Source organism: Bubalus kerabau, chromosome 17, assembly GCF_029407905.1.
Source record: "Bubalus kerabau isolate K-KA32 ecotype Philippines breed swamp buffalo chromosome 17, PCC_UOA_SB_1v2, whole genome shotgun sequence".
In the NCBI taxonomy this organism is placed as follows: Eukaryota; Metazoa; Chordata; class Mammalia; order Artiodactyla; family Bovidae; genus Bubalus; species Bubalus kerabau.
Window position 1 is genome coordinate 42,660,514 of NC_073640.1, and position 13,207 is coordinate 42,673,720.

At 40.7% G+C, this 13,207-nt stretch overlaps 1 protein-coding gene across 6 annotated transcripts in view; it reads left to right on the forward strand.

The window, feature by feature from the left end:
- TAT (tyrosine aminotransferase) overlaps nt 1-13,207 on the forward strand; it is a 60,451-nt gene that overhangs the window by 39,941 nt on the left and 7,303 nt on the right. For 3 of the 6 annotated variants that reach the window (XM_055554349.1, XM_055554351.1, XM_055554350.1), the window contains 2 exons: nt 11,886-12,132; nt 12,272-12,376. In XM_055554349.1, the coding sequence (XP_055410324.1) occupies nt 11,898-12,132; nt 12,272-12,376 (340 nt within the window). In that variant the 5' untranslated portion in view covers nt 11,886-11,897. The remainder of the gene's footprint in view (nt 1-11,885; nt 12,133-12,271; nt 12,377-13,207) is intronic. The other 3 variants (XM_055554352.1, XM_055554354.1, XM_055554353.1) reach the window with 1 other exon arrangement.

Below are 13,207 nucleotides of genomic sequence, written 5' to 3' on the forward strand. Positions count from 1 at the left end.
AGGCTTTGCCCTGCTGTTCCTTCTGCCTGGAATGCCTGTTCTCCTGTCATCCACTGCACTCATTCTCTCTCTTCTTTCCTTTCTCCATTAAATGTCACTGCCTCAGGGAGGGTGTAGGCGGTGGGGAGCTGTTCTAATGATCTTACACAAAATACCAGTAGTCTAATTTCATGCTCTGCCTCATTCTTATCTGTGATATTGATGCCTCCTGACATATGTTTCTTTGTTCATTGCTTCTCTTGCCCCACAGAAATGTCAGTTCCAAGAATGTAGGGGCAGGGCTTGCCTTGTTCCTTCACTGCCGTCTCCCCAGTATTAGGCATGTGTGTGGCTCATAGATACTTATGGAGTGACTTTATTAATTAAAATTGGTTGCAGAACTCTTGCTGTGGAAGGGCTTTAAGTGACAAGCAGGCACAATGCCCCACCTCTCTCCATGTTTTGGTTCAAACCTGAAATCCTATTATCCTGACTTGTTCTTTTTTTTACATTGAAATGTAGTTGATTTGCAATGTTAGTGTTAGTTTCTGGCGTACAGAAAAATGATTCAGTTATACATATATATCTTTCTCCTATTCTTTTCTGTTATGGCTGTTTATTACAGAGTATTGAATACAGCTCCCTGTGGTATACATTAGGACCTTGTTGTTTATCTATTTTATGTATAGTAGTTTGTATCGGCTAATCCCAAGCTCCTAATTTACCCTACCCCACCCTCTTTCACCTTTGGTAACCATGTTGTTCTTTTTTATTCTCTCCCTCCCAGTCCTCCCATGGAGGGTGATGTGTACCCTGTGGTACTCTTCTCAATCACTAGAGACCCCCATCATGTCTTTGTTTCGTCAGAGTCTCGCAGAAACTTGATGTTCCCAGACTTGGGTAATTCACTGTAGTTTGGCCCCTATCGATGGTTCCCTCCCTTTCATGGATCTGAGCAGTGAATCCAGATAAAATTTGCTGGGTTGCATCACCTCTGGCACTTATTTCCAGGCAGAAGAGCAAAGGAGTGTCCTTGAGGCCTCACTGGGGGATGAGAGCAGCAAACCCTTTAAACTTTGGGACATTTCTGTGCTTCTTGGCTGAGAGAGTTCTTCAGAACTGCAGACCCATGAAAATGTACTTGGAGTGAGACTTCCCTGGTGGTTCAGTGGCTAAGACTCCACTCTCCCAATGCAGGAGGACCGGATTCGATCCCTGGCCAGGGAATTAGATCCCGTGTGCTGCAACTAAAAAGGTCCCACATACTGCAGTGAAGATCAGCGATCCCATGTGCCACAACTAAGACCTGGTGCAGCCAAACAGATGAATATTAAAAAAAATTCTTGAGACTTTCTAAAACATTCACAGATATCCAGCATCCCAGTAGATGACCAAATATCAAGAATACGTGACCCATGGGCAAGAATAAGATTCAGGACCGACATTGAGCCTCATAGGGCTGGAAGAAAAACTGCCTAACTTTGAACAGCTTCAAAAATTTCTAATAGCTATTTAAATGTCTGTATAATTATTTGCTTAAAGTCTCTCATTAGACTTTAATAATAGTACTCTGAGAGCAGGGTTTGTATCCATCTTCTTGAATCCTGTATCTGTAGAACTTAAAACAATACTTAACCAATGGTAGGTACTCCGTAAGCAGAGATAAGTCAATTACTGAATGAATATGGTAGAAAAGTCTCTGATTTCTACAGAAGGGGTCATTTTCATGTTTTTTAAAATATATTCATTTTCAGTGATAGCCACTGTTGGCTACATTTTCATGGCAGCTGGAGGTAAGACATGAATGGGGATTAAGAATTAGGAAGATAAGGTATGACGCCAGGAGCTGCGGCAACTGGTAAATATTGAACAGCTATCAAAACACAATCAATTATGGAATGATTTCAATGTCTATCAGCAGATGAATGGATAAACAAAATGTCCTGTATTCATCCAATGAAAATTACTCAGCCATGCAAAGAATGAAATCCTGATGCTGTTGCTAAGGTGCTTCAGTCGTGTCCGACTCTGTGGGACCCCATAGATGGCAGCCCTCCAGGCTCCCCCGTCCCTGGGATTCTCCAGGCAAGAACACTGGAGTGGGTTGCCATTTCCTTCTCCAATGCATGAAAGTGAAAAGTGAAAGTGAAGTCACTCAGTCATGTCCGACTCTAGCGACCCCATGGACTGCAGCCTACCAGGCTCCTCCGTCCATGGGATTTTCTAGGCAAAAGTACTGGAGTGGGGTGCCATTGCCTGATACTTGCTACAAATGGATGAAACTTGAGGACATTATGTTAAGTGGAAGAAGTCAGACGTGAAAGACTACTTATTATACAGTTCCCACTTATAGAAAATGTTCAGAATAGGCAAGTAGATTAAAGGTTGCCAGAGGCAAGGCAAGATTGAGCAGTAGAGCGATACTGCTAATAGGTACAGGATTTCTTTTTGTAATGATGACAGTGTCTTGGAATTGGATGGTGGTGATAATTTACAACCTTATGAATATACTAAAACCCAGTGAATTGTACACTTGGAAAGGATGAATTTTGCAGAATATGGATTATATCTCAATTTTTAAAGACAGCCCAAAATAATATTTTTATTATGAGAAAAACAGTGAGAAATTGTAGTCTAGACACAGGCTGATGGATTGGAGCATAGTTTAGACACTAGGTTATTCTCAACATCAGAATAGCAAGAGCACAGAATCATTTCCCAAGAATCTAAGCTTATTTACCTGGTGACTCCCTCTGTAAGTACAAATGACACTCTTTCTTGATGAATGCCAAGAATTGGCGTGGGACTGAGGTCCTAGACATTCTCAAATGAAAGAACCCCAAGTTCTGAATAAAGGGAAATGACTGAGTTACTGTGAGAATGGTTTAAATGATTATGCAAAGTGTAAAATAAACAGGTTGGTATTATTTGCTAAGCTCCATGAAAGAAGTAGCCAGCAGGTGCTTCAACCAGCAAACAGATGAAAGCTTTGTTTTCTCTTTAGCCTTTAGTGTCCTGACATAAAGTGAATGGCCATAACGTTAAAAGCTCAACTTGCCTTCCCCTTTCACCATGAGAAAAACATCAGACAAACCCAAGTTGAGGAACATTCTATACAAAATTGCCAAGGTCATGAAAAACTAAGTCTGAGAAACTGTTCCAGATTAGAGGAAACTTGTTACTTGACCATTACATGTAAAGTGGTCTCCTGGAGCAGAAAAAGGATTTTAGTGGGAAAACCTAGTGAAATCTAAATAAAATGTGGAGTTTGGTGAATATTAATGGACCAACATTTATTTCTTAGTTCTGATTAAGAACATGCCATGGTAATGTAAGATATTAAAAATAAGGGGAAAACTTGGGTGAAGGTATGTGGGAACTCTTTGTACCATCTTCATACCTTTTCTGTAAATCTAAGTCTATTCTAAAATTAAATATTTACTTTAAATTTTAAAAGTTCAACCAGAGTAACCTCTGTGTTCTGACAGCCTTCTCTTTGTCTAGCTCGCAGGTCTGTGGTTTGTATGTGGGTTGGTTTTTAATTACATGATAGTGAACGTGGGAACAAACTGTGAAGCTCTCTCTGTGAATGTGAGATGGCGCCACGAATGAACAAAGCTCAACCTAGCCACCTATCCCCTTCTGCATCCCTCACCTCATCGTCTATAACTGAGCAAAGGCTTCAGTTTCGCCTCATTGATCACCCCTTCTGCCATTCCTCTCCCTCTGGTTTATGTACTATTCACTGCCAGCTGGCAGGCAAGCATTGGGTATGGCTGATAGAAGGTATCAGGCCAGACCTGAAGGAGGTTGTCAAGAAGTGGAAGGAATGCTCTCGATTTTGCACTTCCTCAGGGAGCTTACAGTCCACCAGGGGAGTTAAAACTTACGAATTCCTCTGTATCCTACAGATGAGTGATCACTGGGAATGATTCAGGATGGAAAGTTAGAAAATAACAAGCAATAAGTAATAAAAGGTGAATCCTCCATGCTTAATCCACATAATTGATTCACTATCTTCTTAAAGTTATCCCCAGTGACTCTCCATGGTGTTTTTTTTTTCCCTGTCTTTTTTGATTTTTTTTTTTCTATTTGAGAAAGAAAGGACTGTATTTCTCAACTCACTTGGTCCTGTAAAGTGGGGCAGACTTGGGTAGTGGAATCTAGAACCAGATGGTAAGATTGGAACTGCAACTCACCATTCACTACTATGGGACTTGTTTTCATCTTTAAAATGGAAATGAAACAGGCCTTACTTCTGGGAGGGAGGTGAGGATTATGAGTTGATTTGAATAGAATGTATCAAATAGTGCTGATTATAGGATAAATAGCCATGAGCATAAACTCTTATGCCTGGGTCAAGAAAAGAAGGGTGTGGCAAGAGATGTATAAAAATGGGGGGACACAGGGTTATAGGTGATTCCTAAAAACCAGGTTCAAAAATTTTTTTGGAGTCTTAGTAAGACCACAGTATCATATGGAATACCAAATTCTGATATATAAGGCCTATGGATGTACCCCTAAGGAAAAATATTTCAGAATATTAATTGTGGGCAAAATAGTTAACAGTGCTTATCTCTGGATGGGTGGGACTATTTTTAAAATACTTTCTTACTGGAAAATGAAAAGGTGGAAAGTAGAAAGGTGGTTGCCAAGGGCTGGGGGGAGGGGAGGGGGAGAATTGGTTTAATGGGTATAGAGTTTTAGATTTGCAAGATGAAAAAGTTCTGGAGAACTGTTGCACAAAGTGAATATACCTAACAGTGCTGAACTTTATTCTTAAAAATGATGAAGATGGCAAATTTAATGTTATGTGTTTTTTTTTTTTTTTTTTTTTTTGCCACACACAACCACTTTTCTAGGGCAAACACAATAGTGTCATATTTAAGAACAAACTCAGTGCAAGTTGTTTGATTTTTAGGTGAAAGCCTTAATGGTTGGTTGGTGTACCTTTTAGTGAGCGTTTCTATGGTTTACTGGACCCTGACTGCCCGGTGAAGGTTAGCTGGTGGCCGTTAGGCTCCATAAGCATGGTTGGGCCTTCTCTTTCATTTTCCCTGCTCCGCTTTCTATGGAGAGAAAACATGAACTACATAAGAGGGGTGTTACTGAAACTTGTTTGCTTTGTCTCTTTTCCCTTCTCATATGAGTTTGCTTGTCAGCTACTGAATGAGGGTGTGCCCAGGGATGGCCTTCTGACCTAGCGGCCCCTGCTCCCTTCACACACCCTCAAGCCCTGCTGGTTCTGCGTCAGTTGCACTATTTGAAGGACCACCCTCAAAAACCCCGTGCTGCTGGCTGTTCTTTGATCTGTAAACCTGAGTCTGAGCCAGCTGGATTGAGACAGAGGAGGCTAGGCCAGTGATCTCAGAGCTGTTTTGTTGCCTTGCAGTGCCTTCCTTGGCCCAGGTCTCATCCAAGAAAAAATCCAGCCCCCGGGCAAGACAGGTGAGGGATTGTAAACAGGTAATTCACAAAATGTGAAGAGCTGTTCAGTTCAGTTCAGTCTCTCAGTCGTGTCTCACTCTTTGTGACCCCGTGGACTGCAGCACTCCAGGATTCCCTGTCCATTACCAACTCCCGGAGCTTGCTCAAACTCATGTACATCGAGTTGGTGATGCCATCCAACCATCTCATCCTCTGTCGTCCCCTTCTCCTCCTGCCTTCAATCTTTCCGAGCATCAGGGTCTTTTCCAGTGAGTCAGTTCTTTGCATCAGGTGGCCAAAGTGTTGAAGTTACAGCTTCAGCATCAGTCCTTCCAATGAATATTCAGGACTGATTTCCTTTAGGATTGACTGGTTTGATCTCCTTGTGGTCCAAGGGACTCTCTAGAGTCTTCTCTAACATCACAGTTCAAAAGCATCAGTTCTTTGGCACTCAGCTTTCTTTATAGTCCAACTCTCACATCCCCATAGCTTTGACTAGATGGATCTTTGTTGGCAAGGTAATGTCTCTGCTTTTTAATATGCTGTCTAGGTTGTTCATAGCCTTTCTTCCAAGGAGCAAGCATCTTTTAATTTCATGGCTGCAGTCACCATCTGCGGTGATTTTGGAGCCCAAGAAAATAGTCTGTCACTGTTTCCCTTGTTTCCCCATCTATTTCCCATGAAGTGATGGGACCGGATGCCATGATCTTAGTTTTCTGAATGTTGAGTTTTAAGCCAATCTTTTCACTCTCCTCTTTGACTTTCATCAAGAGACTCTAGTTCTTCTTGGCTTTCTGCCATAAGGGTGGTGTCATCTGTGTATCTGAGGTTAGAGATATTTCTCCTGGCAGTCTTGATTCCAGCTTGTGCTTCATCCAGCCTGTCTTTTCGCATGATGTACTCTGCATATAAGTTAAATAAGCAGGGTGACAATATACAGCCTTGACGTACTCCTTTCCCAGTTTGGAACCAGTCTGTTGTTCCATGTCCAGTTCTGACTACCTGAAAAATGACCACCTCACTAAAATAAAAAGGAACAGAAATAACAACACCTTTAATACAATTTTTTTTTTCTGTTGATCAATTGAGTAAACATTTTTTCCAGAAAATAACTCTCAGGGTTTGCAAGCAATTACTAATAGGAAGGCAAATGGCCATTCTGAAAGGAAGCTGGCAATGTGTGTCAAGAACTGTACAATTTTTCATTCTAGAATATAATTTTCCATAAAGGGTTAGGAAGATAGAAGAATTTAGTACGAGATAAAGGTGACATTTCAAATTAACAAAGAGAGACTTTCATTTTTTGTGATATTGAGGTCTGGAGGACCTGGAAGATCTCCAGTTATAAAAATATCTGGAAATGTTGGGTTAAATGTAACAAAATGCCTAACTGAGCTCCAAAGATAAAAATGGAATGCCCCAGAGGCCAAGCAATGAGAATGACTGAAAACCAGAGGCACAGATGAGCTGACACTGCTGATGCCCCACCGAGATTATCAATTTGAATAGTTTAAGACTACTGGTTTAATGTTGAGGTGGGGACAGGACACCAAGCCTATTGGCTGTGTGGGTGTGTGGAAGAGCGAGTTGAACCTGAGTCTTCAGTGTAGTTGGGATCTTTGAAAGTTTAAACCTGGAGTGGCAGAATAGTCACAGTAGCCTTTAACTTTGAGACAACCTCATCCTTGCTTGACTTAACTCTTGCAAAGGCTAGTATCAAGAGGAAGGGCCTTAACCTCTGAGATTCTCTCCACCTGGAAAACCCCTGCCGTAACACTCAGTTGATTCCCTGTATCACCCTTCAAGTTCTAACAGCTGGTTTGAACTCCAAGAAGTTGTCATGATAAGATATATTTGTGTTCTCTCTTCTTCCTATAGTCCATTATTTGATCAATTTGTCAGATCTATCAGTGTTTGAAATGTGATCTTGCTTCAAGGAAATTATCCCACAAATTGCAGGATACTCATAAAAATTCCCAATCATAAATAATAAGTGTATGCAATATGATTTATTTCTAATAGAAAGAAAAATTGGAAGCTACCCCATGTCCAAAAGGAGTGGAGTGGCTAACTGAACATAATATAGCCATTAAAAGGAATTAAGTTGATCTCCATGTATGAAAATGAAAAGGATGTCCATACGACATATTATTGAGTTTTTAAAAAACAAGCTATAGAATAACATTGTTCAATAGAAATGGGATGCAAACCACATAGTAATTTCAAATTTTCCAATGGGAATATTTTTAAATGTCAAAAAAAGAAAAATAGATGAAACTAATTTCAGTAATATACTTTATTTCACCCAACAGATTCAAGTATTATTTAAGCATGTAGTCAATATAAAATTATTGGTGAGACATTTTACATTATTTATATAAGTCTTTGAAACCTGTTGTGTATTTTGCACCAATGACACATCTCAATTCAGATAAAGCACATTTCAAGTACTCAATTACCACTTAAGAATAGTGGTTACAATAAGAGACAGTGAAGCTGCAGAATGAACATATAGTATATATATAATTTTGAACAACTCCAAAACCAGCTGTACAAGCCCTGTGTAGACATAGAAGACACTTGGAAAGATAACCGAGAAATGGCTAAACTGGCTGTCTCTATGAAATGGGATTATGGGGAAAAAGTTTAAAGAGTTTAGTTCATAAACATCTGAATTTGAATGTATTATATGATTGTATATTATACTTTAATTACTAGAAGAGTGAAAGCAAAATGTTTGCTGTCTTCAATGCAGTAAGTAAAATTTCCATGTATAGTAAAATTTACATTAGGGAGATAATAACATGTAAATAAGTAAGTAAGTGTTAGTCACTCAGGCGTGCCCGACTCTTTGCGACCCGATGGACTGCAGCCCACCAGGCTCCTCTATCCATGAGATTTTCCAGGCAAGGATACTGGAGTGGATTGCCATTTCCTTCTCCAGGGGATCTTCCCAACCCAGGGATGAAATCTGGGTCTCCTGCACTGCAGGCAAATTCTTTACTGACTGAGCTACAAAGGACATGTATGAACTGATATTTATATACAATGATGCTCTTGGCAGCATTTCTTACAATAGTAAAAGCTAGACTCCACATCATGTCCAACAACAGGAAAATTATTCAATAAATTCTGATAATTCTCTATGATGGAATGTTTTTCAGAACATGAGAAAATATTCATGATATAATTTAAAAATTCATAATGCAAAACTATCCATAATATGGTCCAGCAGCTCTACACCAAATATTCAAGAGAACTGAAAACATATATTCATACGAAAACCTGGATCTAAGTGTTAATAGCAGCATTATTTCTAATAGCCAAAAGGTGGAAACAACCCAAATGTCCAGCAGCTGATGAACAGATGAACAAATGAATATATTCACACAATGGACTGCTATTCAGCCATAACTAGGAATGAAGTACTGAAACATGCTACAACTTGGAAAAACATTTGCTAAGTGAAAGAAGTCAGATATGAAAGATGACACAGTGTATGATTCCATTTGTGTGAAACATCAGGAATAGGCAAATCCACGGAGACAGAAAGTAAATTAGTGGTTGCTGGGAGCTAAGAAGAGGAAAATTGAGAGGGGCTAGTTAATCGGTGGGAGAAGGCAGTGGCACCCCACTCCAGTACTCTTGCCTGGAAAATCCCATGGACAGAGGAGCCTGGTAGGCTGCAGTCCATGGGGTCGCTAATAGTCGGACACAACTGAGCAACTTCACTTTCACTTTTCACTTTTATGCATTGGAGAAGGAAATGGCAACCCACTCCAGTGTTCTTGCCTGGAGGATCCCAGGGACGAGGGAGCCTGCTGGGCTGCTGTCTATGGGGTCGCACAGAGTCGGACACGACTGAAGCGACTTAGCAGCAGCAGCAGCAGCAGCAGCAGTTAATCGGTATGGAGTTTCTCTCTGGAACAATGAAAAAAAATGTCTTGAAATTAGATGGTGGCGATTGTTGCACAATGTTGTGAATGAACTAGAAATCACTGATTCTTACACTTTGAGATGGTGAATTTTATGTTATATAATTTTTTCCCTCAATTTAAAAAATATGTACACAGAACAAGACCCCAACTTTGTAGGGAAAAAGTAAAACTAATGTATTAAGAGTGGTGGTAGATTATAAATGCTTTTAAATTTTTCTGATTTTCTCCAGCACACATATATTTTAAATGGAGTTGGTGGTGGAATAAACGTGTTTAGGAAAGGGTGGTCTTCTCTCTTCACAAGATCTATGTGTTTTGGAAACAGCACCATGTTCTCACTTGGCAACGTCACCAAGGGTAGTAGATCCAGCCTGCGAAGCGTGTGTCTATCTGTAAAATGGTTAACTGTATTTAGGAAAACGAGCCATTTGTCTATGTATAGGGTGCCAAGTAGCAAACCTAAACCTTTCCTTTTCTGTCTTTTAGATGTTTTAGACATAGCTTTTTGAAATAAAGCAGTCTGTGTTGTCCAGCTCGGGGCTCAGGGCTTCATAATTAACCTAGTTTTTCTTTGACCTGGCTGGCTTCCTGCACCTGCCTGGTGCTTCTGCTTCTCCACTGGTGAGATGAAGTGGTAAATGCTTGCTTCAGTGAAGTGGAGGAGCGACTGCATTAGGTGAATTTTTCAAAGCACTAAGAGTTGGAAGGGATATATGTATACATATGGCTGATTCTCATCATTGTATGGCAGAAGGCAACAAAACATTATAAAGCAATTAGCCTCCAATTTTAAAAATAAAGACATAAATAAATGGAGGGAAAAGAAGAAGATGGAAGGACCTGAGAAATAAAAGGTTATTCAACCCCAGTGGAGACTCAAATCACCAATAAACAGCTGAAGAAGACAGAGCTTATGAAACAACTCTCTGTCTCTCAATAAGTAAACGATAGGATTTGAGCCATGGGGTCACTGAGGTTTCTCTTAACCCTTGGGTGGATGATACTTTTCATAGGCTCACAGGAATTCTGAGATGTCTGCTGTGCTGGCTTAGCAAAGGTTTTTGTTTAGATCTCACCTGACATCTTATTTTTCCAATAACTCCATAACAGGAAAATTAAGAATTCACAGCATAAGGATAAAATTGCACAGGTTTTGGTGGCCTTAGATATCCTGTACTTTTTAAATGCTTATGGAGTGGGCCTTCATTTACTCTAGCTGCATAGTTTTTTCTAACTGGAGTAGAACTTTGTGGACTAACAAGGAAAGGAGCCCCAGATGTAGGAATTAAATAAGCATACTGCTGAACAAGTTTTAGAGCATGATCTCAGCTGTGTTTTGAAAATATTTACAATTCTGTATCTATATATCCATCATCTAATCTATCTACTGTCTATCACCTATCTATTTATCATCTGTAGATCGATTGATCTACTATCATCTATCTATCTTGATGAATGGATAGAAATGGCCAGATCATTACCACTGCCTGGCCCTTGCAAGACTCTCACTTTTTACTCTATACATTTCTGTACTATTAACATTTTAATAGGTCATTTTGTCACAAAAAAAGATTTAATAAAAATTACCAACTGTAATCCTAACTACCTCTCTGACAGTCTTTTCAAACATCTCGCAAATTACCTAGAAAGAGTTAACACAGATAATTCCAGAAGGCTGAAGTGTTCAAATTCCTGATTTGGTGGTGGAGGTGGAGGCAGGGTTAGAGGTAAAAAGCACCAAAAAGTGAGGAGGGGAGGAAAGAAGAGGGCTGGTTGCTCCATTCTTACCTGAGCCAATAGCATGAGACTTTCAGGCCCAACGCCCATTTGTGGGACTATTTCAGGCATCAGAGGTTGCATCTGAATTCACCGTCACTATCATTTGTCAAAGAACTTAGGCAACTTCCTGGTTTGGCTGCTTGGGGGCTGCTTCTCCTTTACTGGGAAGGTAAAATCTCAAGCCTCAGCTAACCTTGTGATTTGCGGTGCATTGTGGGGTGATTTGTGGTGTATTGACTTCTTTTTCCACAGGGCAGTAAGCTGCTTATAGAATAGGGCTTTATTTTTACTAATGATAATGTTAACACTAAATTTCTAACAATATGGAATAGTTCTTCCTGGTTTTTCTTTGCACAGGACAAGACACAGTCTGTTGAAGTTTAAGGAGACTCTTCCTTGCATGGAAAGGAAGGGATACCTATGCTTTCCTTGTTTAACATTAGTTTTCATGTCATTCTTCCTTGGTTTTGCTGACAGCATGGTTAAATTTTCATGGTGATGATGTAGCACATAGTCAATCTCACAGTAGATAAGCATTCAATGGAACACTCTGCTAATATTGTAGAATGGTTATTTTGCTTATTTTCCATCTGAGTGAAAAGTCTTAAAATTGCCCTCATCCATTCAAAGCTACTTTACATGTGAAAGGAGTTTGAAAAGAGATGTCTGGCCAAGTCACCCCAGTGTTTAGGTCGAACTGTAGCTGCTCCACTGGACTGTATCTGTTCTTAGAGTCACAATGACCCCTTCTTTTCCCCATAGTCTTTGCTAGTCATGGACCCATATGTGATTCAGATGCAGGATCACGGCAGCCTCCGCTCAGTTCTGGATGTGCATGTCAACGTTGCTGGGAGAAGCTCTGTGCTGGGAAAAGTGAAAAGCAGGAAGGCCAGATGGTCCGTGAGGCCCTCGGACATGTCCAGCAAAACTTTCAATCCCATCCGGGCCATTGTGGACAACATGAAGGTGAAGCCAAATCCAAACAAGACCATGATTGCTTTGTCGATTGGTGAGTTGAGTACACTTAACCAAGAGGCAGGCATTGTTCCTCTCACCCCATCCTCATGGGTTGGGCAGAGAGGATGGAAGTGGAGGGTGGGTCTGGGTACTGGGCGTGGAAGAATAACCTCTTGGTGGTTCTTGAAAAGGGGACCCTACTGTATTTGGAAACCTGCCGACAGATCCTGAAGTTACCCAAGCAATGAAAGATGCCCTCGACTCAGGGAAGTTTAATGGCTATGTCCCCTCCATTGGTAAGTTCCCCCTGAGACTCTAATCTGGCAGTTTCCAAATCTTCTGTGCTCTTCTGACAGGAATAAATTTCTAGCAGCTCTCTTTGCTTTCCTGATGCATAATTCCTAAGGAGAGGCTAAGATAATATGACTGTTGAATTTGGGGAAAGGAGTCTCAGAATGCTTAACCTCAAGCCATGAAGGTCCAACTTCTTTCCTGGCTTCCTCTGGCATTATGGCACCTCCCTGCTCTAGGTTCCCATTACACACTCTGCTCAAATAACACTCCTATCCTATCATTGCTCATTCTCCACGGAGGCCTTGAGTTTGGCTGCAGCTGCTGCTTGACAGAGCCGTTTGGCTCCTAAATCAATTTACTTACTGCCCTATGTAAATACTTCTTGGTGTTATTTCTCCTCCTCTGCACATTCAAGATTTATTTTAATTATGGTCCTGGTCACACTCTCAATGTAACTGTGCTTGTTTCAAGGCAAAAACAAAAACAACAGCAAAGAATGAGTTGTTCTATTAGAGGACAGAAGGTTAAAACAGGAATAATTTTATTTAGGTGTAACTCTTGCCTGGCAAATCCCATGGATGGAGGGGCCTGGTGGGCTACAGTCCATGGGGTCCTAGGAGTAGGACATGACTGAGTGACTTCACTTTCACTTTTCACTTTCATGCGTTGGAGAAGGAAATGGCAACCCACTCCAGTGTTCTTGCCTGGAGAATCCTAGGGATGGGGGAGTTTGGTGGGCTGCCGTCTCTGGGATCGCACAGAGCTGGACACGACTGAAGTGACGCAGCAGCAGCAGCAACTCTCTCCATGTATTGAACATTCTTACCCTAAGC